The following is a 25,693-nucleotide window of genomic DNA, read 5'->3' as shown; positions in this document are numbered from 1 at the left end:
ACTGTATCCTAGGTATTGGCTAACATTTGTGTGTATTTATGTTGTATACAGATATATAATTGAAATAAAAATGATATTGTTTTTTCTAAGGTAAATCAACGTAGTCTTTACACACAGCTGTTGACAGCCAAAAATGTATTATACATGACAGTGTTTATACATCACTTTTCTTAAATCAATCCACAAGGGCTTTTCTATTATAAAAGAAATGAATGAGTGAAATTATAACCTGTTCCCTTACAAAAGAAATACATGTGCTGAATAAGTATTAAATCATAATAGCAAATAAGAAACCACTGCTTACTTAAGTAATGAAAATGGAGTAACTGCCCTTGTTCATATAGAACTATACGTACCACTAGAATTTAATGTCCTTGTTTCAAAGAATGACCTTTTCCACTGAAATCTGAAACCACTGAATACAACTTATATACATTAGCAACTTCTTAAATGTCTGAGTCCTGAAGCACAATCCAGAAGCCTGTGTTTGGTGGTTAGGTTTACTCTTTGAAAGGAACAACCAGTACTCACTCTTGTCCATAAATGAGGATGAGGAAGTCACCACTTACATAATCATTAGAGTACTACAAGATGATCTTGGATACCCAATGTTAATTGTGCTTTCACATTCACATCTACCAAATTCTAGAAAAGCACCCACACAGATGAAGAAAACTAGCAAAACTCCAGACATTCTATGTGGCTTTGTATTTGAGGATTTTGCCTAAAGGCTTAAATTACGCAAAATAAATTACAGAACATTACATTATGCTTAATTGCTTAAAAGAATTGGGTAACTGAAGGTTTTCTTCACTTGACATTTTCTGGTCCTATCACTATGTGTTATTATTATGTTTGATAAAACCCCCCCAAAAACCTCAAAAAATCAATAATATTCTGTATTGATAATGATCAAAAAACAACACCCTGTTTAATGTTCTGTTTTATTCCTATTGTGAAACACATTTTCCCAAGCAAAATTTACTCCAAGCTCGTCAAGTAGTAGAAAAAAAAATTAATCAGGTACTTAAATGACTTTTCTGTGGTGCAATACAGCATCCATCCATGTATGAGTATTTCACCAAATTTTATTCATCTTCACACTTTCTCTTAGAGATTAAGCAGTGTTACTATCTCCATTGTATAAATCAGAAAAAGAATCGCAGAATCACAGAATGGTAGGGGTTGGAAGGGGCCTCTGGAGACCATCTTGTCCAACCCCCACTGCTTGAGCAAGGACACCTAGAGCAGGGGGCACAGGAATGCGTCCAGGTGGGTTTTGAATGTCTCCAGGGAAGGAGACTCCACAACCTCTCTGGGCAGCCTGTTCCACTGCTCTGGCACCCTCACAGTAAAGAAGTTTTTCCTCATGTTTATCTGGAACTTCCTCTGTTCCAACTTGTGCCCATTGCCCCTTGGCCTGTCATTGGGCACCACTGAAAAGAGTCCAGTCATAATCCCATTGACACCCACCCTTTATTGAGAAGTATTGAGAAGATCCCCCCCTTCAGTCTTCTCTAGGCTAAACAAACACAAGTATCAGCCTTTCCTCATACCGGAGATGCTCCAGTCCCCTGATCATCTTGGTACCTCTCTACTGGACTTCCTTGAGCAGTTCCACATCCTTCTTAAACTGGGGGGACCAAAACTGGATGCAATAGTCCAAATGTAGCCTCACTAGGGCTGAGTAGAGGGAGAGGGTAACCTCCCACAATCTGCTGGCCACACTCCTTCTAATGTATCCCAGGATACTGTTGCCCTTCTTGGCCACAAGGGGACATTGCTGGCTCAGGGTCAGCTTGTCGTCCATCAGCACTCCCAGATCCTTCTCAAAAGAGCCGCTTTCCAGTAGTTCAGCCCCCAGCCTGTACTGCTGCAGGGGGTTGTTCCTCTGCAGGTGCAGGACCTTGCACTTGCTCTTGTTGAATTTCATCAGGTTCCCCTCGGCCCAGCTCTCCAGCCTGTCCAGGTCTCACTGGATGGCAGCACAGCCTTCTGGTGTATCAGCCACTCCTCCCAGCTTGGTATCATCAGTGAACTTGCTGAGGTTACACTCTATCCCATCAATCAGGTCATTGATGAATGTGTTGAGCAGAACTACGACCCAGCACAGACCCCTGGGGAATACCGCTAGTGACAGGCCTCCAGCTAGACTCTGCCCCATTGATCATGACCCTCTGAGTTCTGTTGTTGAGACAGTTCTCAATCCACCTCACTGTCCACTCATCCAACCCACATTTCCTTAGCTTGTCCATGAGGAGGCTATGGGAGACAGTGTCAAAAGCCTTACTGAAGTCAAGATAGACCTCCAGGATGAACTGCTCCACCACCTTTCCAGGGACGGAGGTGAGGCTGACTGGCCTATAGTTCCCCAGGTCCTCCTTCTTGCCCTTTTTGAAGATTGGAGTGACATTTGCTGTCATTCAGTCCTTGGGCACCTCTCGTGTCCTCCATGACCTTTCAAAGATGATGGAGAGTGGCTCATCAAGAACATCCCCCAGCTCCCTCAGCACTCATGTGTGCATCCCATTGGGGCCCATGGATCTGTGAGGATCCAGTTTGCATAGGTGATCTCTGACCCAATCCTCCTCAACCAAAGGGAAGTCTTCCTTTCTCCAGATTTTCTCTCCTCTGGGTGCTGAGATGACTGAGGGCCCACCTTAGGAGTAAAGACCAAGGCAAAGAAGGCATTCGGTAACTCCTCCTTCTCTGGATCCTGCATCACCAGGGCCCCTACCTTGCTCATCGGTTGACCCACTGCGTTTCCAGTCTTCCTTTTACTGCTGATGTATTTAAGGAAGCCTGAGACTAAGACTAAGAATTTACAGTGAAAAAAAAAAAAGCTACAACTTTCGAAAAAGTCCAGTTTGAAAAGTTTGGGACTATGTTGCTTAAAGCACTGCTAACACTTCAAAAATCCCAAAATATATGCTCTTACATCTCCCATTTAATGATTTATCATCCAATGTCTCAAGCAAGGTAACTATAAAGCAAGAAGTATTATTTTAGTGAACTTTTGTAGAAACAATATAGTTTAAATTATTTAATATTACACATAAGGAAATATGATAAAAAAGTAGTATGTCTAAATAAAGGCAATGTTCAGTTTCCATCATTACTGCATACCTAAAGATCATATATTAAGAATGGGATGAGAGTCCCTTGCTACAGATAATTACTTTATTTATCTTGTGTGTTGAAAGAAAAAGAAGACATTTCATGGAAAATACTCTATAGGATTTTGTAATTAAAAATTGCATGATAATGTATATGTGCAAGTACTCCAAATTAAGGCTGCACATGCAGCTTTGATTCTGGCATCTGAATACTTGATTCTGTATTACAACATTTTTGAACACATTATTTTACATATAATTATATTTTAAAAATCTCAGCAAAAGAAATTCCTTATATTTATTCTTAGAAAAAACTGAACTATTTTTTGTTGATATGTTTCCTGGAAAAAAAAAAGCACATGAGAGAGATATCTAGCTTGGAAGATGTAACGACTGGCAGAATGTTTCAAAACTTTAGGCTTTGAAAACCGAAATGGTTAGATGAATTAGGGGTAATGTTAATGAAAAATGTGAATTAACGAGTGAGAAATTGCACTTTATTTCTTAAACATGAAATGTTTCATATTCAATCTTTGAGTAGCTGCTGCTGTTCTCAGAATAAAGTTGAAGACCGACGGCATTTTTATGTCCTTTGGAGATGCTTCTATTTCTCCATTGATGACAGGGGAAGCCTGGACACCACACTTAGTCTAGGCAACTAAAAATAATATGACTAAGTCATGCAAGCTAACTCTCACTCTTCATTTATATTCTGAATTTTAAATGGTGAATATGAAGTTTGCACTGGCGTAAGTATGAATTAATGTGGTTGACCTAATATTTATTTAATTGGGAGAATGCAATTCATTACTGACAATTATGTTTGCAATGAAAACTGAAAATTAGATGTAGGATGTATGGATTTTTTTAATGCTAAGTAATTTATTTAAACGCATTAGAAATAGCAGTAAATTTTGCTGGCCTAATGTATCATTTTCCACAGTGGCTTTCAGCTCCAGATACAGTATTCTAAAGCCATTAATAAAAGCAGACACAAAAAAGAATCATCATTTTTATTAGTATAATAATAAGCTAAATTTACCATCTGAATTCTGCAACAGGATTGAAGTTCTGTTTAAATGATGCTGCGCATTTTACACATCTTACTGGCTCTGTGTTTGTGGATGGAAAGATAAATTCCCATGTATGCAAGAAAAAATGAAGTTTCAGGCTTTGCCATTCTTAGAGAAAACCACCTGGTAGCACTTTCTTTTATAAATAGTAACATTTTAGCTGTACACAAACCTTGCAACTCTTTCTTTAGAGAAAAGGGAACTGTTCTTTATTATCACCATGGTATAATGGCAGCAGGTAAAAGTAGTGCATCTCAGGTAAACTACAAACTATCTGAATTTTAACTTGGATAGTTTTTAATATGTAACATCTAAGTAATTCTTTTGTCCAGTATTAGAAATACTCATGTTTTGTTTATATAACTCAATCCTTTATTCTCTGGAGATCTAGTACCCTTATACGAATTTCTATGAATTTACATACTTCTGTACAGAAGCTTTTTATTCCATATATTAAATTATTCTTCAAACTAAATAAGGTATTTAGGTTTTTTAGGGCTACGTAACATATCTGTGAGTGTCATACACTCATGGTACTGGAAGCTTGACAATCAGGGCTTCAGAAGAATGCTTATACACTAAGAAAGGCTACAGAATCAACAGAGCATTGAGTTAAATTCCTTGCATCTTTCCCTTAGTAAACACACCAAAACGAACTATCCTCCTGTTGACTGAACTGCAACACACTCCTGTGCTGCAACAAATTCTACATCTTCTGTGAGAAAAAAGTCTTTTATCTATTGCTTCTAAGTTTTGGGTGACAATCTGCTTCCTACTCAGCTAAGGAATTTCGTATCCTCTCTGATACTGTGGATTCCTTGTTTAGCAAAATCTCTCTAATGACACCCTGAACTCCAAAATGTTCCCTCTGCTGAGCTACCTGTTAAGGAGAATTTGGCCTTCCTCCCACCCAATTCCACTTAATTCTGTTTTCAATATTCATGACTAACAAAAAGGCAGACTGTTTTTCTGTTGCAACTCTAACAGGACATAAGATATAGCAAGCACTAGCAAGGAAACAAATAGATTAGCATGTCACAGATATTTAGAATTGAAGCCAAGATGACCAGTTAGATCATTAATGTACTTGTGCATCAAGTATATTCTTCCCATGCAGTTCACCAATTACCCTGGGTCTAAGAATAATTTCTGTTTTGCCTAGATTTTATTAAAATGCAATCAATCTTGAGACGACAATATCTAGAGATGGAGAACTCAACACTTTTCTCTGCAGCTATTCCAGTTTATTCCAGTGTTTAAGCATTCTTCTTGATGGAAAACTGTACCTTATTTCCAATCTGTCTAAACTGAATCGGCTCTTGCTAAGATTTCTCAACTAGATTAAAGAGCTCTTTAGTTCACAGTAGTTTCTCCCTGTGGAGATACACTGTAATCAAGTACGTCATCTTCTCTTCTTTTTAATAAGCTGAAATAGCCTGAGCACTCTAAGATACCCATTGCAAGCCATTTTCTCTCATCCCGTAATCCTGTGTGTCTCTTTTCTTCACATCCTCCAAATGTCAAGCACTATTTAAAGATGGTGACATAAGAACTACACAAAGTATTCCAAAATCCACTGTCACATCCATAAGCCCTTTTTATGCCACACCACCACACTTGATCTTCTGCACCTAAAATGTCCAGACAGCAAATATCACGGTTTACTGAAATGCAAATGTATTATCTCTATTCTTTTTTCCTTTTTTTCAAAGAAATCTCAAGCTTCCTATTAAAGAAAGATGTTGGATATGTGTGATGTCATCTCACTTTTGCAAGCCTCATGTGTCCGTACATGCAATGAACGTACATGCAATATGTAGATATGTATACTGGTACACATACACAGATATAAATATGTATATGGCCTGTGTATATACAAATACATACAAAGTTTAAAGATTTAAATCTCCTCAAGATCTTAGTCCTTAATCTGCTGGGTTCAGTTTACTAGTTTATCATAAATTATTTTCCTTTTGCAATCAAGAGTGTTAAGAACCACCCATACTTCATTTATCCTTCATTTTAAGTAAAGTTTGCTCATCATCACATGAAACAATTCTATCTTCAACGCAAGAGTTTCAATGATGCTCTTGCATCATGAGGTCATTCATTTACTTTGGCTTAGTAACTACTTGGTAAAGAAACCTGCCAGCTACTACATCCAGAAAGGACTGGCTCCTACTTTTATACCAATATTTATTTCCTACACTTTGTACATTAGCAAAGTTCAAAAATTCCATAATGACAGTCCCTAGTAATGACTCTCACTTTTAAAACTTAACAGACAACAGCATCCATTTTTAAATTTAGTTCTGTTAGTCTCTAACAGACACTTTTCTCTATTTTAATATTCTTCCCTTTTCAGTTAATCAGAACCTGTTTTATATGTGCCATCCCTTATTATTTCCCTGCCTGTCACTCCATTTACCACTTTTACTTCTCACTTCCTTTTTTTAATGAATAAGCCATATCCTCTTGCAGCTGTGGAAGATGTGTACAACAGTCAAGTTGTATAAAATCTAGTTTCACACATGAACTAAGAAAAGTTTTTCTAGTTATTTTTTCTGTCTTAACATTAGTACATAAATAATTACATAGCGTGAGAATTTGAGTTTCTTGTCCATTACTATTCTTTGTGTTCTAGCTTTCTTCTCTTGGCTCTTCTTACCTACAGTTCCTTTTCAAATTGAGACTCTCCATTCTTCATCTTGCTGCTCTAGGGTATACAACTTACTTGTGGGCACATTAAGAAATAATTAGTTTGTTAACGTTAAATAATCAATCCAGGCAGTTTTCCATGGTTGCTATTTCTCATGATTATTTATTGCCCTGACATTCCTGTGTCATCCATAGAATTTATCAGCAGTGATTTTAATTTTCCTCCAAATTACAGACGATGAAAACATTGACTAGAACCAAAACCAGTATAATAATATCATAATACCATAGAATAATTAGATGGACTTTCTCTCAAGGAACTTAGATCTCTATTTACATTAGACTCACTTAAAAATGTCATGGACTGAATCTGTCTTTCTGTCAGTGCTCTGCTATCTGTCAAATCAGGCAAGAATGGGGATGAAACTTGTATGATGGAAAAAGAATGAAGAGAAACAGCAATTTGGCATAAAGGGTAAGTAAACCCTTTGTTTTCCTTAACAAACAAACAAATCACTAACACTGACGTGAGATCAGCCTTCAGCAAGCATTAAACATAGTTGAGAGTACTTCAGTTAACTTTCAGGTTACTAGAGTTAGACTGTTCAATCTATTAGAACTGGGTTTGTTTAGGTTTTTTTTTTCTTTTACTTTTTTTTTTATAAACTCTCCTTTGCATGGTAGAGGATACCAACATTATGCATATGCAAAAAACCCCAGATGTACTCTGAGAATTACTAGCAAGGTAAATAAAATATATATAACCACTGTAAAGATAAATATTAATATATATAAAATGCTAACTGAAATCTTCTTAGTACTTAAAGTCATAAAATTAGTCTCTAGAGTCATATTCTTTAGAGATTTATTTTTTTGGTTAAACAATAAGCCAAGTATGTTCATATTTTAAATAATCCACCAGAGGGAGTTCTATGAATAAAATAGGAATATTGACAATAACCTTTGGAATAAGAGTTTAAATATGCAACTACCATAACTTACAGGTTTTTTGACCACTAAATTTTTTAGTCGAGCTTATGTCTAGAGAATTACAATTTAGTAACTATGGATTCAACTTGAAGTTGAAATTTCCAGTGTTCCAAAACACTGGTATAAGGGAGAAAGAAATGCAGCTATTTTATATTAACTCTAATCTTTGGTGGCCTGAGTATTTTTGAGTAATTACTGAAGTAAATTAAATTTAACCATAAGAGTCAACTGCCAGTCTTTTATCATGGGCACTGCAGTGGTACAGAATATCCTCATAGTTCTGGTTTTAGCACCATCAGTGTTAAGTGGCAGATTTTCCAAACATTTTCATCCCACAGAAAAGCCCCAAGAAATATCCACAAAATTCTCTACATCTTGCCACGATGTTCAACACTGTAAAACACTAGCCAAATAGGTTAACATTAAGTAGATGTTAATATGGCACTCTTTTGAACAAATAATTCCAGACGTCACAAGTGAAGACAAAATATATGAAGAGTTATGAAGGAATATACAGTACACAAAAAAGTTGAAACAATCTTAACAGAATGGTTCTAGAAGTACATGCGTTTGCCAGCTGGTAAAAACCAGCATAGCTCTAATGACTTTAATGAAATTATGTCAGTTTAAATTAGATGATCTTTTGCTACTCTAATTACTTTTTTAGTAGTCGATGTAATAATGATCTCAAAATCAAGTAAGGCTATTTCCTTCTAAGAAGCAACTGATTCTTCTTCTTTTGAAGCATGTTTTAATTGCTGAAGTAATTCAGAAGCAGTCATCTTCAAACAGGCTTTTGGAAATGCAATTCCAAAAGATTAGAAATTATTTAAAGGAATCACTTAAATAAAGAGGGGGTTTTCTGCTTTCTGTCTTTCCTATCTTTTAATTTTTTTCAATCACTCCTCTGATGCTATAGAACAGTTGCTCTTTGCTGCTAGGCTGCAAGTCCACTGGGTGTCACAAAAGTGGGGTCACATATAAAGGAGATCATAAAATGATAAGACAAGCCTGTTCATGAAGAAAGACAAAGAATCTCCAGACACATGAGTGGGGATTAGCTATCCTTATTAGCTGAAAAGTGTATTCTCCACCTAGGGGAACATCAGCTCTCCCTAACTGATAGCCATTCCCTAGAAAATGTAAACCCTTGCAACAGAAATAATTCCTGCTTTCATTCCATGTCAGCACGGGTCATATTCCAACACTTTTAGAAACATTTTTATGGGCATTTTAAGTGATGAGGTTAACCAGTTTCTCACATACATTTAGAAATTAACTTGGTTGTATTGGTTTTGTCAGGGATAGAGTTAAATTTCTTCATAGTAGCTCGTATGGGGCTATGTTTCAGATCTGTGCTGGAAATAGTGTTGATAATACAGGGATGCTTTAGTTATTGCTGAGAAGCGCTTACACATCATCAAGGACTTTTCTGCTTCTCACACTGCCCATCAGCAAATAGGCTGGGGGTGCACAAGAAGCTGGGAGGGGACACAGCTGGGACAGCTGATCCCAACTGACCAAAGGGATATTCCATGCCTTATGATGTCATGCTCAGCAATAAAAAGCTGGGGCAAGAAGAAGAAAGTGGGGGATATTTGGAGTGATGGGGTTTGTCTTCCCAAGTAACCATTACACTTGATGGAGCCCTGCTTTCCTGGAGATGGCTGAATGCCAGCCTGTCAATGGGAATAAATTCCTTGTTTTGCTTTGTTTGTGTGTGTGGCTTTTGCTTTACTTCTTAAGTTATCTTCACCTCAACCCACAAGTTTTCTCACTTTTACCATCCTGAATCTCACCCCCATCCCACCAGGAGGGAGGGAGGGAGTGGCTGTGTGGGGCTGAGCTGCCTACTGGGGTTAAACCACAACAGATTAATACAGTAACAGTAGAATTAGAGGATTTTCATAAAAACAAACATATATCTGTTGAAGTGTGTGGAACTTTAATAGAAAGAAGATTTGAATTCTTTAGTATTTTATGGGATTAGGTCAAGTAATTTTAATTACTTATATCTTGGTTTAATCTTCACTAAGTTGGAGACAAAAAAATACTCCCTTGTATTTAGATGAACTCATTGGGATTTTTAGTAAGTGCTCTTAAGGGTATAAGGTAATAGAGTGCAGTTATAATAGGGAGATGCAGCAATTTAACACCTGCTTATAGTATTATTTATTTTTAAGTGTACAAGTTGCAAATAATGATGAAGATCAATAATTGTCCAGAAAATCTCCAAATAAGCCATCATTGCTATTGAGATATTTGAAAAATCCCACTGATTTCATTTGGAGTCCCAACAAAATTGATGGAGGCAATGGTAACATACCATAAAGAGCAGAAGAAAAGGAGAGGAGACAATGAATGAACAACATACCCAAACAGTGAAGCTAACCTACATTGTCATTGCCACTAATCCTTATTGATCTCTCTGTATTTTCTGTCTTTCCAGCTTAAGGTTTCAGTTACCTATTCTTTCCCTAATATACACTTACTACACACAATTATTAGACTCGGTTGCTACTTTAAAGTGACCAAGAGGTGAAACATCCATACAGGAAGTATGGAAGCACAGTAGTAAAAAGTGGAAGCCAAAAAGGAGGGAAGGAAAGAAGGAAGGAAGGCAGGAAGGCAGGAAAGCAGGAAGAAGAAGAGAAAGCAGGGGGGAGGGGAAAGGGACAGAGGGAAGGTGAAAGGGAGGGAGAGAGGAAAAGTGGAAGAAGTTAATGATATTGTGAAAGACAAGAAGAGGCAAAAAAATAAAAATGTAATTCATTAGATATTGCTACAATTCTTAGTCTACCCTTCTCATGTATTTTATATGTTGATCATATAAAAATCACATATTGATCTTATTGGTGCTGTAGACATTCTTTGTTTCCTTTTCAGAACAGGCTGCATGAGGAACACAGATTCAATGCAACTGATGAGGTTTTTAATAAAGATGTAATTGCACCTTTCTGATTTTTAAATAAAAGTACATGATTCAGAATATTTTAAAATACTTTTTTATTAATATTGCCCTCTGCCGCAGGTATTACCTATTACAACATCTTTAACACCTTTAAGTCTAAATGAGTTTTTAAAACGTAACAGTTTTTATATGATAAAAAGAAAAAAAATATTTCTGGTAAGGAACGTTTCCAGTCAAAATAAGACAATATGGTATTTCTTAGTGCCAAGAAAAGAAGCATGATGAACAGTTGTCAAGGAGGAGGGGACAGGGAGAAAGAGCACCAGACAGTGTGATGCTGCAAAGTTCAATTTAATAACTGAACCAAAGCAGTGGATAAGCTGTGTCAGGAAAAACTTCACACTCCCACACATACAACCTACACACAGTTCCAGTTACTGAAGCTGGCCCTAAATGTGAGTTGGCACAGTGGAGCCTGGGGAAATGCAACACTTGCTTCAGCTCAGTGTTCGATGTCTGCACAACATCCCCCTTCCCCTGCCCTTCTGGTCCCAGTCTCTATTACTGAGAGGTGTCACACAGGCCACCGATAAAATCAGTCAATGATGTTATTATGCATCTTTCCAGCACTTTCAGGTTTTGTTCTCCTCTTGCTTGCTGACCCATAGCCTGTACCAAGGCTGGTCACACTCTGTTTGCATTGTATTGTCAGACATGGCTTATTATATTCAGTCACCCAGCTCCTTATTAAGGCAAGGTTGTGATGCTCCCATGACAAACGTTAAAACTCTCTGAAAGTTTGTAATACCACAAGAAATTTTCCAAATGTGAATATTCTAAAATAGTTTATGAACCAGCATTCACAACAATTTTAAGGCTCAGGCTGGAGTAACATGCCAGTGAGATGGAAAGATCTATGTCTTGTCTGTTAATAATATTTTTGTTTATATAGATTGAGTAAGTGAGAACATGTGCCCTTCTGTTCCACTGATTCCAATTAGGAAGAAATACTTGCAGATGATGTTTTTTCCCAGTATCCCTGTATTATGATTCTCTATCATCTGTTGCTATTGTATTGAAGGGCACCTGTACATTGACAGAGCACCATAAAACTTCAGTTTCTGATACTGCTTCAGGGAAGAGCAGGGCTAACCTTTACTCTGAACTGTTCTCTTTTTTTCCCAGTACTGAAAATATCAAAAGAGATATCACTCTTTTAGTTTTTCTTTATTCTTCTCAATTTAGTCAAAAGAGAAATGAGCTGTCGGCCCTGCATTATACTGAAACCATTACTGCCAGACAAGATCAGAATGAATACCCCATCCCTCTCAAGTCTTCGCTGTTAACACCAAAAATTAGCCACTGGGTATGTCTTACCCTTGGAAATGAGGCGCACCATCTCTGGATCAGGAAATGAAGATGCCTTTTTGCTTTTGAAAGACCAATCACACAGTCTCATCCTGACTGACAACAAATACCCCTTAGTATATCATCCGGTGTTTAAGCGACAATCATCTCATAAATGATATGTATTGCATATGAAAGCTTAATGAAAATAATATTAAAACTAAGCTGTAAACTTTCAGGATTCACCATTTTAAGAATGAAAGTCACTGATGATTCTAGAAAGCAGAACAATGACTAAAACCAAGAATCTTAGTGACGGAGTTTCTACAGAGTAAGATTTTTACTGGTCATATACTCTTCTGTTTACCTTCTCCGTTGTAGCTTAATGCCTACGACTGACTTTTCTGTCGTGTCCCACTCTTGTATCTTCCCTTCCTGTTTTTCCTACCAGAGCTCCTCATGTTAGTTTCAGTTCAATCACCCTATCCAGTGTTATTTCCTTGTCCCCTCCCACCAGCTATGTATTCCAGTGAGGCTATCTCTCCTCTGCCATGTCAGAAGCCCACAGAAAGCACTAATGGGTCTTTTATTCTACCCTAAAGAACCTCTTTTCTATCCTAAAGTATTGGGAATAGCAGACAAAATGCATTTACAGGTTATGTCAATTCTTGCTTGGTGCTCCTGAATTGGAACTTCAATACGTACTACCTTTTCAGAGAATGTAGCCCTCAACTTCTAATTTTCTACTACGCACAATCTAAGTATTCTAGAGAGAGTTTGTATTTAGCCATTCTTGGATACCCTTTTGTGAAAATAAAGAATGCCTATCTCCAGTACCAGGATATATCCTTCAATCTTGCCAAAGACATGTGCAAATGTCAGGTATTTGATTTTACACTAGCTTGCAGATTCAAAGGCTTTGAATATACAGCTACGTAATTCATCTGTCTTGATTCTCATCTTTGCTGTTTTCCATCAATGCCAAGAAAATCCCCTAAAATTCACTGTCTTTGGGGTGCATTTTAGTGTGATATTTGCAGTTCTGTATGTGCTGATACAGATTCATGCTAACTGATTTTAGGCACCCACCAATGCTTTTTAGGTTAAGAGTCTGCTTGCCCTGAGCTATTGGCTATGGACAGTAATTTATTTATGCCTACATTTCAGGGAGATGAAGCAGGATTTGTAAATTGATATATTCTTCACTTGAGAGATTGAGATGTAGATCTGCTGACCTGACAGACAAACCATCACCAGACCCACTGAGGAAAGAACAGACATAGCAGAGTACCCTTAAAATGAGATTATATTTCTGCTAGCACTCTGAAGCATAGTAAGTATTAGTTCGATGGGATACTAACGTTGCCACTGAATATTCAGGTTTCTGGAACTAGAATAGACGTGAAAAACAGATTACAACCACAGGAACTGTTGAGTCCTGTGTGTAATGTAAAAAGATTGTTCAGATGAGAGTTCTACTTTTCATAGGAGCACTCTAGGAATAATACAGCATTCTGCCATACTAACCTTTTTAATGTGGCATTTAGGCAATAAAATGGAAGTTCCTGATGATAAAGAAGCCAGCAAATTGTGATTAATGTACTATAGACTATTTGCTTAACTATTTTCCTGTAGATTTCACAGCATTTTAGTACCAGCAGTTGTCTTCTCTATTTCCTATTAATTATCTAGTTGTCCATATGCTAGTTCTTGAAATGCTCTTACTTTCCTCTTCTCCTACTGTGTCTTGATGGAGTGGTACTGTAACGTGCCATGTCACAGCTGTATTAAGGAGAACTTATAAAAAAGCAGCACACTGTGCTAAGTGCTGATTATTACTTTCAAACAAGCATCTTAAAAATAGCAGAAGAGTGAAAAGTCATCTATGAAGTACAATTTCTTCTCAAAGAAGACAAAAAATTGAATTAAGAGTCATAACAATTGTCATAATAAAAGTTCAATGTCATTAATTTTTAAAAAAAAAGAAAAATGAATGATACTGTAATGTTTAAGAGAAATAAACTAGTCTAAGCTCAGTTCTGTAGAAAAAGATCAGATTTTGTGTTTTGGTTGAAAGTAAGATCATCACAAGAATTTTGAGACTCTTGTTTGTGTTTGCACTCTTTCAGTCTTTTCACTTTTGTGTACTGCTGCTATGGCTTTAAAGTGGTAAAATGGAGAAAATGCTAAACCTCAGAAAATATGCATTCAGGTAAGGCATATGTGATACAGTGAGTTCCAAAATGTTTCTTCTTTTACATCTCTGCATCTCTTGTTTTACTATTTGTTTTAATTATTCTGGTTTCTTTGGAATGTTTTCAGTTTAATTTTACTTGTGCAAAGGATGCTAGAGAAAGGAGCTTATAAACCCTGAAACAATTGGAGGGTCAAAATAACACCTTTTACAACCAGAATTTAACAAGAAAAGTGAAGGGATCTGATTTCTTTAATTACAATTCTGTGTAGACCTAAGAAGTAGGAAGATAATTAAAGTTTTTACGAGTTTAACTCATTTGAAAGAAAAATGTATAAGCAATTTGAATATAGGGAGCCATACTTTTCTGTGTCCATATGTCATAATGTACAAGTTGCGTAATATTTTCTCCAGGGACACCTGCTATGTGTAAGAGAAGAATGAGAATTATTACTTTAGTACTAACTTAATTACTAATTTAGAAAGAGTCCCAGATACTCAATGATCAGTGACATTTCAGGAAAGTTTTGACACAGCGTCTTCTCACTTCTGTTGTCAGTGGTGCAGGAATAAATAATAAATTGTATATGCACACAACTATATAATTTTTAAAGAAAATGTGCAACTTACTAGAGTGCATGATATTCCAAATTTGTGATTAGAAACCACAAGGTAAAAAGCATAAACCAGAACAATTACAGTTTTCTATAGTTTGGTTCCAACCCTCTATCCTCTTGAAAAATATATTAGTATGTCCATTTTAGTCATAGGTATACAGAAGCATTTTATTTTCCCATTAAATTACATTGATTTTTTTCCCCAGCGTATTCCAAGATAATTTCTTGCACATACCTAATTTATATTAAACTTGAGTCAAAAATCACAAAAACTTAAACAATTCTTACAATTCACTTTTAAAAATGCATGTATTGTGCAGTAAAACCAATGCTCTCATTTCACTACAGTAGCTGCAACACTTCCAGTTGAGTAAGCAATAAACTGTTCTAAGTTAAAAAAAAAAAGCCAACAAATAAATACTGCTATGGATGGAAATGTCCTATTTTAAATGTTCTTTTTTTTCTTAAAGTATTTTCCCTAAAACTATTCATTTTTTTTTCTCCACATGTTAAAAACGTATTTCATTTTTAGCCAAATAAAAGTTCAGCAATATGAATAACAATGTCACCTTCCAATGTGTGACACAGTCTCTTCCATAGTCACTTGAGTACTGTAATATATCACAATATCCCCTTGGGTGGCTGGACAAATGTTTAAACAGGGTTTTTGAAGAAGCAACAATAAAACAAATGAAAAAAAGTTCTGTTGCTGTCTGGAGTCACTCTAGTTTTCTATGAACACTATCCTAAGAAAAAACTTCTTACAGATCATCCTTTAAGTGTAGGATGCCATAAAGTCTGAAAACAGCCTGAAAAGGTCTTCTTGCAGATTTATATTTGCTATTTAGAGTGCAAGTAGGACATTTTGTACAATAATATATTTTGGAAATGTATGCCTGACAGAGCATAAGAAACAGAAAATTGCAGAATGCTTTAAAATTTCAGCGTGTTACTGCTAACTTGTTGCTAACATGTTACCAATAGCTTGTTGCTAATAAAAGTCAATTAAATGTTAGCTCTGGTAATCCCATCTGTTGCACATTGCTTAAAAATAAAATAAAAAAAAAATAAAAGATATCTGAACTTTTGCTTCATGTTGTCCCTGGATACACAGCTCATATCTAAGACCACTGAAAATGTACAGGAGATACATTTAATAGCCTCATAAAAATTTTGGTTCAAAGCGACCACTGGAGGCCATCTAGTCAGACTCCCTGCTCAGGGCACATCTAACTAGGTCAGGTTACTCAGACACATCTTCAGTCAAGTCTTGAATACCGCCAAGAACAGATCCCAAAACCAATATTGGCTGTTGTTTTTCTAGTATTGGATGACTCCCATGGTTTAAAAAAAATAAAAATCCTCATACCTAGTTAGTATTTCCTGTGTTCCGATTTGTGTCTGTTGCCTATCACACTGCACCTTCAACAACAGTCTGGCACCATCTTCTCTGTACCCTCCGATCATGTAGATGTAGAGAGCAGCAAGGTCTCCTTTAGCTCTCTCTTATAGGCCCAGCTTCCCCAGACTTTCCTCATACGCCATGTGCTCCAGCATCCAACCAGCTTGGCCACCTTCACTGGACTCAGTCCAGTATATCCACGTATCTCTTGCACCGAGGAATCCAAAAGTAGACACAACACTTCATATGTGGTCTCATGGGTGCCAAACAGGGAAGGATCACCTTCAATTTGCTCATCTCACTAATACGTGCCAGGATGTTGTTTGCCTTCTTTGCTGCAGGGGACATCATTGCTGGCTTGTGTTCAACTGAGTGTCCATTAGGACGCCCAGATCCTTTTCTGCAGAGCTGCTTCCTAGACAGTTGCTCCCCAGCCTGTACTGCTGCGTGCAGTTATTTGTCCCCAGATCGCAGGACTTTGCATATCCTTTTGAAGAACTTTGTGATGTTCCTGTCAGCCCATTTCTCCAGCCTGCCCTCTAAATAGCAGCCATGTCATCAAACATATTGATTTTCTCCCCCTGTCAGTTTGGTGACACCTGCAAACTTGCTGAGAGAGAACTCCGTTCTATCATCTAGATAATTTATAAGGTTGTTAAACAGTACTGGACCCAGAAATGATCCCTGAGGAACATCACTATTTACGGGTCAGCAGCTGGACTTTTTACCACAGATCACAACCCTTTGAGCCTGTCTGTCCAGTCAGCTTTCTACCCATCCTATTGTCTATTTATCCATATGTCACCAATGTGACGGATAAGGTCAGAGTGGTCAAAACAAAGTACGATATAGACCTAACAAAGCTGTTATCTGGTCAGTATCTATTGACCAGTATCTGCTCAGCTATTTTAAACAGTAGAAAGCCAACTGATGACCCTGTATATAAATCACGTTAAACAGTATATGTTAAAGAACTGTTAAATTACTGTACTAGAGAGTTTGCTTGCCTCACTTGTTATCTGACCTTAGGTAAAGTCATATTAACACTGAAATAAACCACTGATGTCTGAATGTACAACCACAACTCAGTAATGATTGTCCTCACCATCTATCAATACTTCAAGAATATTTTTCTTAATTTGAATATGGAGTATTGTTAAAATATGTGAATTTGCTTAAGGATGAACTGTTGTTAATGGAACTGGATAGGAAAAGTTTTACATATCTCTCCTTCCTCACTCCACCCCACTGAGTTTTAACTGTGAAATTCTGTGGCTTAGATAATAAACATAACTAATAACATGATCACTGAAGCTCTTCACCATAAAAGATCATTTAAAAATTTGCATAAGGCACACACTTCACATAAATGAAATGGTTGCTCCACCTGCAGTATAATCAGAATTCTCAGTAAGTTAAAGGGTCTGTATAGAGTCGGTCCATGTCCCTGAGATTACTTATGTGCTTATAATGAAGTTTGAATAATGTTTTGCTGTGCTGGGACTAATGACCCTTACAGTGTGAAGCACAGAACTGCATCTATGAAAGACTAAACACCTTCTACCACTTCATTCAAAGGCACTTGCAAATATTCTGCATCTCCCAGGCTTGGAACTGTAACATATGTTAGGGTCCTTTATATTGCTAACATTTTGTCTGGGTTACAGATGCATCAATAACTTTATTCGTACACATTCTTCTGCTTACGGAAATTTTGCTTATGGCCATCCTCCTACTCAGTGCCTCAAAGTAATTTGAAGATTTTCCCAGTTTATGTTTAGCAATTCATCTTGGAATATGGTGAAATAAAAATGTGGAACAAGCTCTAGCATCTCAATTGTCAAAGTGCAGTTTCAAGATGCAAAATGATCACTGAGCTTTAAGTGAAGTTTCCTGAGATGTAAAGCACTGTTTGAATGGTTTTATCTATGAGGTATTTCAATTTCCAGTTTGAAACAATTGGACTTCAGTTAAATGGCATGATATTGAGATTAAGAAACTGGTAGCATAACTTGGAGTGTCACACTCTAAATTTCTAAGCATTATTTATATGTCATAACACAAGCAGAACCATGTTCTTTACTGTAAGAGAGAAAACAAACTACAGTTTTATTCAAAACCTTACCAAGTATGAATAAAATTTTTAAAAATTTCCCATGCTTTAAAACCAAACTGTAATTATCTATTTAAGAAAAATATGACAAACTTTTCATCTCTCAGTATTTGCTAATGTAGAAAACTAGTTCTTACGAAAGGGGCTAATGGTACACCAAGGTCACAGAGTTCATTAAACTAGCACGGTCTATTACAAACTTTCAGCAATAAACATATAATGGTTCAAAGTAAAGTACATTATAAGTCATATATTCTAAGAATAATTGCATCCCAATAAGGTGGCCATCACAATTTCGAAGTAAGACTTTACTCTGTTTTATAAAGAGACAGATAAAACCATACACTATGACTCTAATTTCTGACAGGTATGACAAGCTAATAAATTACTGCCTTTAGAGGTTAGCTTCTCTACATATGAAACGCCTGATAACTAGAAGAATAAAGAACCGTCACTAAAAATGTGTTACAAGAATGCATTTACTTAAGCATATCGATATTTTCTATTTTGCTGCTTTTGTTTTTATTTTAAAAGACATCACGTGCATTTCACAGTACATCATATAGCTGACAATAGATTAGGAATTTAAGGTTATCACACATATGGCTTTGCAGATTGAAAATTTAAAGAAATTGACAAGTTATAAAAACCCAGATTGTAATTAAGTACAGAAGTCTTAAATCAAGAGAGACATGGATATTTGTGCTGCCATTTAAATTAGCAATCATTAAAAAAAAAAACAACCAAACCACACATAAAACAATACACCACACCTAAATGCCTAAAAAAAAGAAACCAATGAAACTTTGCATTTTTTCTCTTATTTTTAACTTCTTGCTTCTAATGCTTTAATATGTTGCTGTCCAAGTTCCCATTATGAAAAGCACAGGAAATACAGAGACAGAAATCTCCAAATTTCATTGTTCACTAATTTTTGAAGTGCACCTTCCACTCTTGCCCCACTACCCTCATAAACTGTTATGTCGCAAGCACATTTTCTGAAGATATTTTAAGGTGTTTTCTGGTTTTCCTTCACTGCTTTTCTTATCTTCATTTCCTCATTGCCTCCCCTCCTCCATGCACACATTTTCTTTTCCTTGCTTAGATTTTGCATTTCAAAAGATCAAGTTGATATTTTACACCGAAGACTAAATATCTCAGTAAATACCAGGGATACTATGCCTCTTCTCATGGAAAGGGATATATAACTGTACAGTTAATGAATTTTACTTCCATTAGAAGATTTCTCCAGGCTCAGCAATGACTCTTAGCATTTTGAGAAAAGTTTGTCACATTCGAATGAAGTCTGGACATACCTGAGTCAACTATGCAAATAAAAATTTATATTCATGGCTTCCACAGATTTCATGGTTGAAGGGAACTGCAGAGTTATCTAATGTGAGAAAAACCACGTGCTGGAAATTACATATCTCCTGAAGTCAACAGGATTCTTAAATCCAGTGGTCTGCTCTTTAGCAGCTATTTCAAAATAAAATTTCCAAGCTCAAATGTCTTGTCCTTATTACATGTTATGTAAAAGTCCAAAGAAAATTGTATATATATACATAAATTATTTTTTAATGGACATCACTGTAATTTGGAATGTATAAAATATCAAGTCTGACACTAGGCAAGGAAATTGCATTTGGAAAATGAAGATTAAAACATTTATGGAGATTCAATGAAGCAAACCATTTTTATGAAAATATATTGATTTTCATTAAAATGCTATTGTGAAGACAACTGTGAATTACTTTCTAATTAAAACTAATTGGTGGAGGAAAGCTGTAAGACATTTTCCAGGTAGGATGCAGTCAGACAGTTATCCTGAGGTTCCAGCACTTTAAATTAGTATCTCAGCTAAGGACTAGAGAGAATTATTTTTTTTATTATTTTTTTCAGGAATCAATTAATATTTAATTTCTCCTATGTAATTAAATGAGAAGCAAAATTATTCCAAGATGAATTTTAACTTGAGTCATGTTTCAAAATTATTGCATATTCTATAGCATATTCCATGTCTATACATCTATTTTTGCAATATTATTTGAAAAATTTTATCTTGTTTTCACCATTCCCACAACCACTGTAGAATTACTGGTTTTTTGATTTTTTTAATCTCAAAAACCTTTATGGTATAGCACTATCACTTCTGGTCAGGCCTAGCTGTACTTCTCTATAACATGATGGTTAGTAGAATAAAAATTATTATTTTGGTTTTGACAATTCTTGGCTACAATATTTAAGAGACAGATGATGGGGTAAAAAAAAATTCTTGTGCTTAATATAGAGTAGATATTTTTGTAGATGCAAAGAACAAGATGAAAGGTATATAATTTCAGCCATTGCCTTCACTTTTTCTTTACCTTGGGGACAAATATATCTACTTCATTTAGCTTCATTATTTGTACTCTATTAAAAAAAAATTTTGTTATGATGATTAGCATTATAGTACTGGCTGTTCAGATAGTCAGCTGTAATTCCCTATTCTCTGAACTGATATATTACTAAAAGAGTCTGGTGCTATAGTGCTAAATATCCAGAAACTCAATATTAGTAAAGATTGAAAAAAAGTGTAGAAAGAAATCATATTATTTCACTCTTCAAAAGGCACAAATGCTCTCAGAGCTTCCCCCTCCCCCTCAAGTTTTCTCCCTGTAAGTGTTTTTCATATATCAGAGATTAATTTTCTGATGATTCCACTACTTATATGAGAAATAATTTAAGAAAATATTTAAGACAATTGGCTAAGGAAAATTCACTTCACCTGTTTTATGTTTCACATTTTCATGGAGAAAGCATTTAGAAAGCAGAAACACCCAGACTTTGAAAGTTGCATTCAATAATCCATTATTCTGCCTTCATGTCAGAAACTTCTTAAGCTATTTATTTTCTATAGCTTTCAAAGAATGGTAAATTTTTACAAGCAAACGACCACACAATATGCCAGAGTACCATTATTTCCTATTCACAGCAAATGAGCTTTTGCATGATACCTTGTAAGAGGATTCACAGAGCCAGAATTTGAGATACATCACTTGCAACTCTTACAGAAAGCACCCTGAAAAGCTTTAAAGAAAGGGCCTTGAAGTTCTCTTGAAAGCATATGAACTTCTTTAAAACAAGGACTTCCTCATCCTTTTTTATAGAAAGCTTCCCCTCAAATCCTCTGCATAAGGCAGGAGGAGTTTGTTAACAAGCTCCCTTTTGTCCTACTTTAGGTTTGCTCTCATCACAGTCCACACCATTTTCCTGGAGGCTGAAGGGAAAAATAATGCCTTCCATCACCTCAGAGATTATGCATCTGCTATTTGCTGTGCTCATCGCTTTCCTGCTCTTTCTTCCTGTTACAAGGTCTCTGTTTGCCGTTCCTTTATCACACTCTCCAGGGTATCTTCCTTGCACTCTAGAAATTTTTCCTGGTTATGCATGTGTGTAGAAGAAATAATCACTTTTCTCTTATGTAGGTTCTCTCTGACTGAGAGCGTTGTAGTCAAGACACGCAATAAGGTACCCTTCCCCAACTCACAACTGCTCATCCAAGTACATTTTGTACTATTTACAAAACAGTAAATCAAATAGGTGTGAGCTGCCCTACACTTAAATGCAATAACACGGTCTATGAAAATATCATGCACTATGAAGCTTAACTTTTAGGGTTATGTTTCCACTGGGTCAGAAGTTTAATCATATACAGAAAAAATACTATAATTGCATAGTTGAATAGATGTGATTATTTGTATTACTAGTAAACAGAAAGTGTGACTATCGTGAATGCTTGCAAATGTAATTGTGGTTACATCAGAGCTTGCTTATTAATTAAAACTGACTTCCTTTTTGATCCACCATCTTTTGTTGGTGATTTCCCCATTATACATAATTCAGATTTTAGACCTGAGCATTAAAATCTATAAATAATAGATTATTTAATATACCTAGTATCTTTGTGATATTTGTGATATATCAGATATGTATCAGTCACAAGTCTTCAAATGTACTATAATGAGTAATTTCATTCACTTCAAAAATCTCTCAATAAATTGCTTTAAAGGATAATGAGAACTCAAGGTTTCTATTAGTTTTTTTTTTAATTGTCACTGTTCATTTGTATTGCTTTTCACTGAAAAAAAATCAAAGTAATACAAAAATACAAAAAAATATATTGATAAAAAGTGATTTCTTTCAACCCGTACCTGTTCACTTTTAATGCAATCTAATTCTAAGGTAGATCAGATGAACCCTGTTCTGACAGCTTATTTCTCTCCACTGACAGAAGATGGTTAAACTGACTAGTGTGGACCTGGGAAACTACATTTTAGATGTCTAAAAACAAAGAAAATTAAAACCAGTCACAGAACTAGCTCCTTAAGTGTAAAATGGATATTACTACCTGAGCTGTAGTAGTATGAAAGACACAGTTAAACCTGTGAATAATAACATGGTGTTATTTACAGAAAAGTATGAATAAAATAAGGACATAACTGCTGGACAAGCGAAGCAGATTCATTGAAAACTGCTGTGTTACTTCAATAATAATTTCAGTATAGACCTTAAGGGATCATTATTTCTCAGAAATTATATGTAATCTACTCTTTCCGTAAGTTTAATTTCGTGAGCCAGATGTTTTTAATTTTGTCAAACTCTGCAGAATCAAATGGCTACTGATATTACTTAGTTTCTGAATAATTAGCGTATTTTTGCTTCATTTATTCTGATTAATTTTTAAAATTGTTATACTTGTTCTGTTAGGTGTAACTGGAAAAACTTAAAATATTGTCAGATAAAATTGTTTATGTCTTCAACTTCCTGTCTTAATCTACCTCACAGATGAAGGAGGGATAATTCCTTAAAAAAATAAATCCTCAGAACTTCCCTTTGTATTGTTCCTGTGCAGAACAATGACAATTACAAAGCTTCCCTAAAGCTACACAAAAAGGAACAGTGATTAAAAAGTATTCTAAGGACTTTTAGATACTTTTTATTATTATCATCTGTATGTGAACGTGCATCTAATTAAGGCATATATTGTTCTAACTCAGCAGCCAGTGCATTCATCACAGCAAGCCAATTCTCATGACTTCACTGAAGTTGAGAGGAATCATCACTCCCATGGATTCAAGCAGACCACTTATGAAATAAAGTTCCATGCAAGTACTGAATGATTTCGAGCAGAGAAGTAACAATATATTTTTACTTACAGAAGATATAGACGATTAACAAGATCATAATTTAAATCTAAAACTGCCTTACCATGGTGTAGTTATGAGCCACCTTCATAAGCTCTGTGCATCCTTGCGCATCAGCAAATGCTCGTATTCCCAAGCAGTTGGATGGGTGCAAAAGCTTCATTAGAAAATGGCAGCAAACTTCTACTACTTGTGGGAGCTGGAGGAGGCAGGCAGCTGCTAGAAGATTTTCAATGGTGTCTTCTTTCAATTCCAGGCAGCCTAAGGAAAAGGATTGATAACACATGCAAATCTACTCGGTATTTACAAAGAATGCTATATCAAAAGATCATTTATAAATAATCCTAGCTCTACACAAACAACTCTCCAGAAAAAGTGAAGAGAAGTAGGATTAGTCTCTCTGACTGGACTCATCAGTGACCTGAACATTACAGTATTAGAAACACTTATTTTTAAGCTACTATTCACCTATACAATAGGGATACAAATAGAAGTTGTAAACTGTGGAATGGAAGAGAGGACTTAGGAATACTGGTTTTGTTTCTATAATGAGACTAAAATCTGAGTAAGTATCGAGATATCAACCAGACTGTGGGGTTGGGTTCTTTTTGCATTGAAATTGGTGATAAAATGTGCATTATCTTCAGTGGCACAGCGCAAAACTCATAGGCATTTACCTCCATGCAAATAATGAAATAACTGGCTAATGTAGTATGACTAAAACCATAAAAATACCTTCAAAATAGGGCTTAAAATCTTCAAACTTCATTTTGCTTATTTGTAATGTGACTTTGGGATTAATTTTTTCTGAGTAATATATGGCAGGCCTCTCATGGCATATAGTTAATCTGAAAGACTTTTTTTTAGCTAGAAGAACATATATGGATGCATAATATTTATTTTTGATTAATTAATACTTCTGTTGCACTGAATCTTGTAATGTCACAAGTCATTCTCTTCATCTTGCAGACTGATATACTTTTTAGTAAATAAAAGGTAAAACAGAACAAACTAAACTTAAAAAATAATTTCTTTTAGTAAGGAATAAGTGTCATTCTTGACATCATGCTCTTCCCCCAACCTGTAATTTTTAAATTATGTTTTAAAAAATTAGTATCTCTTACAAATCTCTTACATTAATAACTTAAGAAACTAAGTAAGAGATCACAGGGATGTCTTGGAGAACTGGAAAACAGAATAGGAAATTAAAATCTGCAAATATAATATAAATTGTAAGAAACTAGTACTTCTGATTTTATTCTGCTGTGCTTGGAAAAATCATTTCAAACTATAAGAGGATTAAGTGTGTATTGATCTTTCTGTGCAAAGTAATATAGTTCAACTGTTAGATAAATTCACTATTTTTCCCCACACAAAATTTGTATTTGTTGTCACATAAAATCTACAAATCTTAATAGTTCTATCACATGGCACTGAGCAGTTCTAAAATCCTCACCTTCATAACAAAATGTCATTGAAAAGAAAAGCTGCTTTATATTTCAATGCCAAACCCAAAATACAATAACCATAACACTGAAGATCTGACCTTTTCTCCTTCTTTCACTGTATCTGGAGCTTTCAATATAAAATGGAAACTGGGAAGTTATACATTACTATATTAAGTTACAACACACCCTTTTGCAAAGGTTAGAGCACCAAATCAAGTACACAGCAAAATTTCAGTGGTTTTCCTCTGCTTATTTGAATGCATCTGTTAATGTCACAGGAGTTTCTCTTTATGTTATCTGACTTTTTCTCATCAGTTCTGTCCACCGTGTGTTTATACCATGTGGTCAGAAGGCATGCTCAGCAGCTGATTCTTGACTGACGCATATATTTATCAATGACCTTCCCACATTTGCTGCATGCTTGCAGATAACCGCTGGTCAACACGTTACTCATTATCTAGAATATAGTTCCACTGTGACACGTGGAAGCTACCAAAATAGAGTTGTTTTCAGGTTAAAAATGACCATCCCAGTACCAGAAGGAAGAAAAACAAAAATGAGCAAAAGAGCTGTGAAAAGTAGATTGACTGAGAAATGTGCTGTTGGAAACATTAGAAAAATGGAGCTTTAAATCTCCT

At 35.7% G+C, this 25,693-nt stretch overlaps 1 protein-coding gene across 1 annotated transcript in view; it reads right to left on the bottom strand.

The window, feature by feature from the left end:
• The window catches only part of KLHL1 (kelch like family member 1), a 254,532-nt gene that overhangs the window by 120,192 nt on the left and 108,647 nt on the right, over positions 1 to 25,693 (bottom strand). Inside the window, exon 4 of the mRNA XM_064440768.1 lies at positions 23,672 to 23,868. Within this exon, the coding sequence (XP_064296838.1) occupies positions 23,672 to 23,868 (197 nt within the window). The remainder of the gene's footprint in view (positions 1 to 23,671; positions 23,869 to 25,693) is intronic.

The sequence above is a fragment of the Phalacrocorax carbo genome, chromosome 1 (genome assembly GCF_963921805.1).
Source record: "Phalacrocorax carbo chromosome 1, bPhaCar2.1, whole genome shotgun sequence".
Taxonomy (NCBI): domain Eukaryota; kingdom Metazoa; phylum Chordata; class Aves; order Suliformes; family Phalacrocoracidae; genus Phalacrocorax; species Phalacrocorax carbo.
The sequence above is the reverse complement of the archived record's forward strand: the minus strand, read 5'-3'. Positions and strand labels throughout refer to the sequence as shown.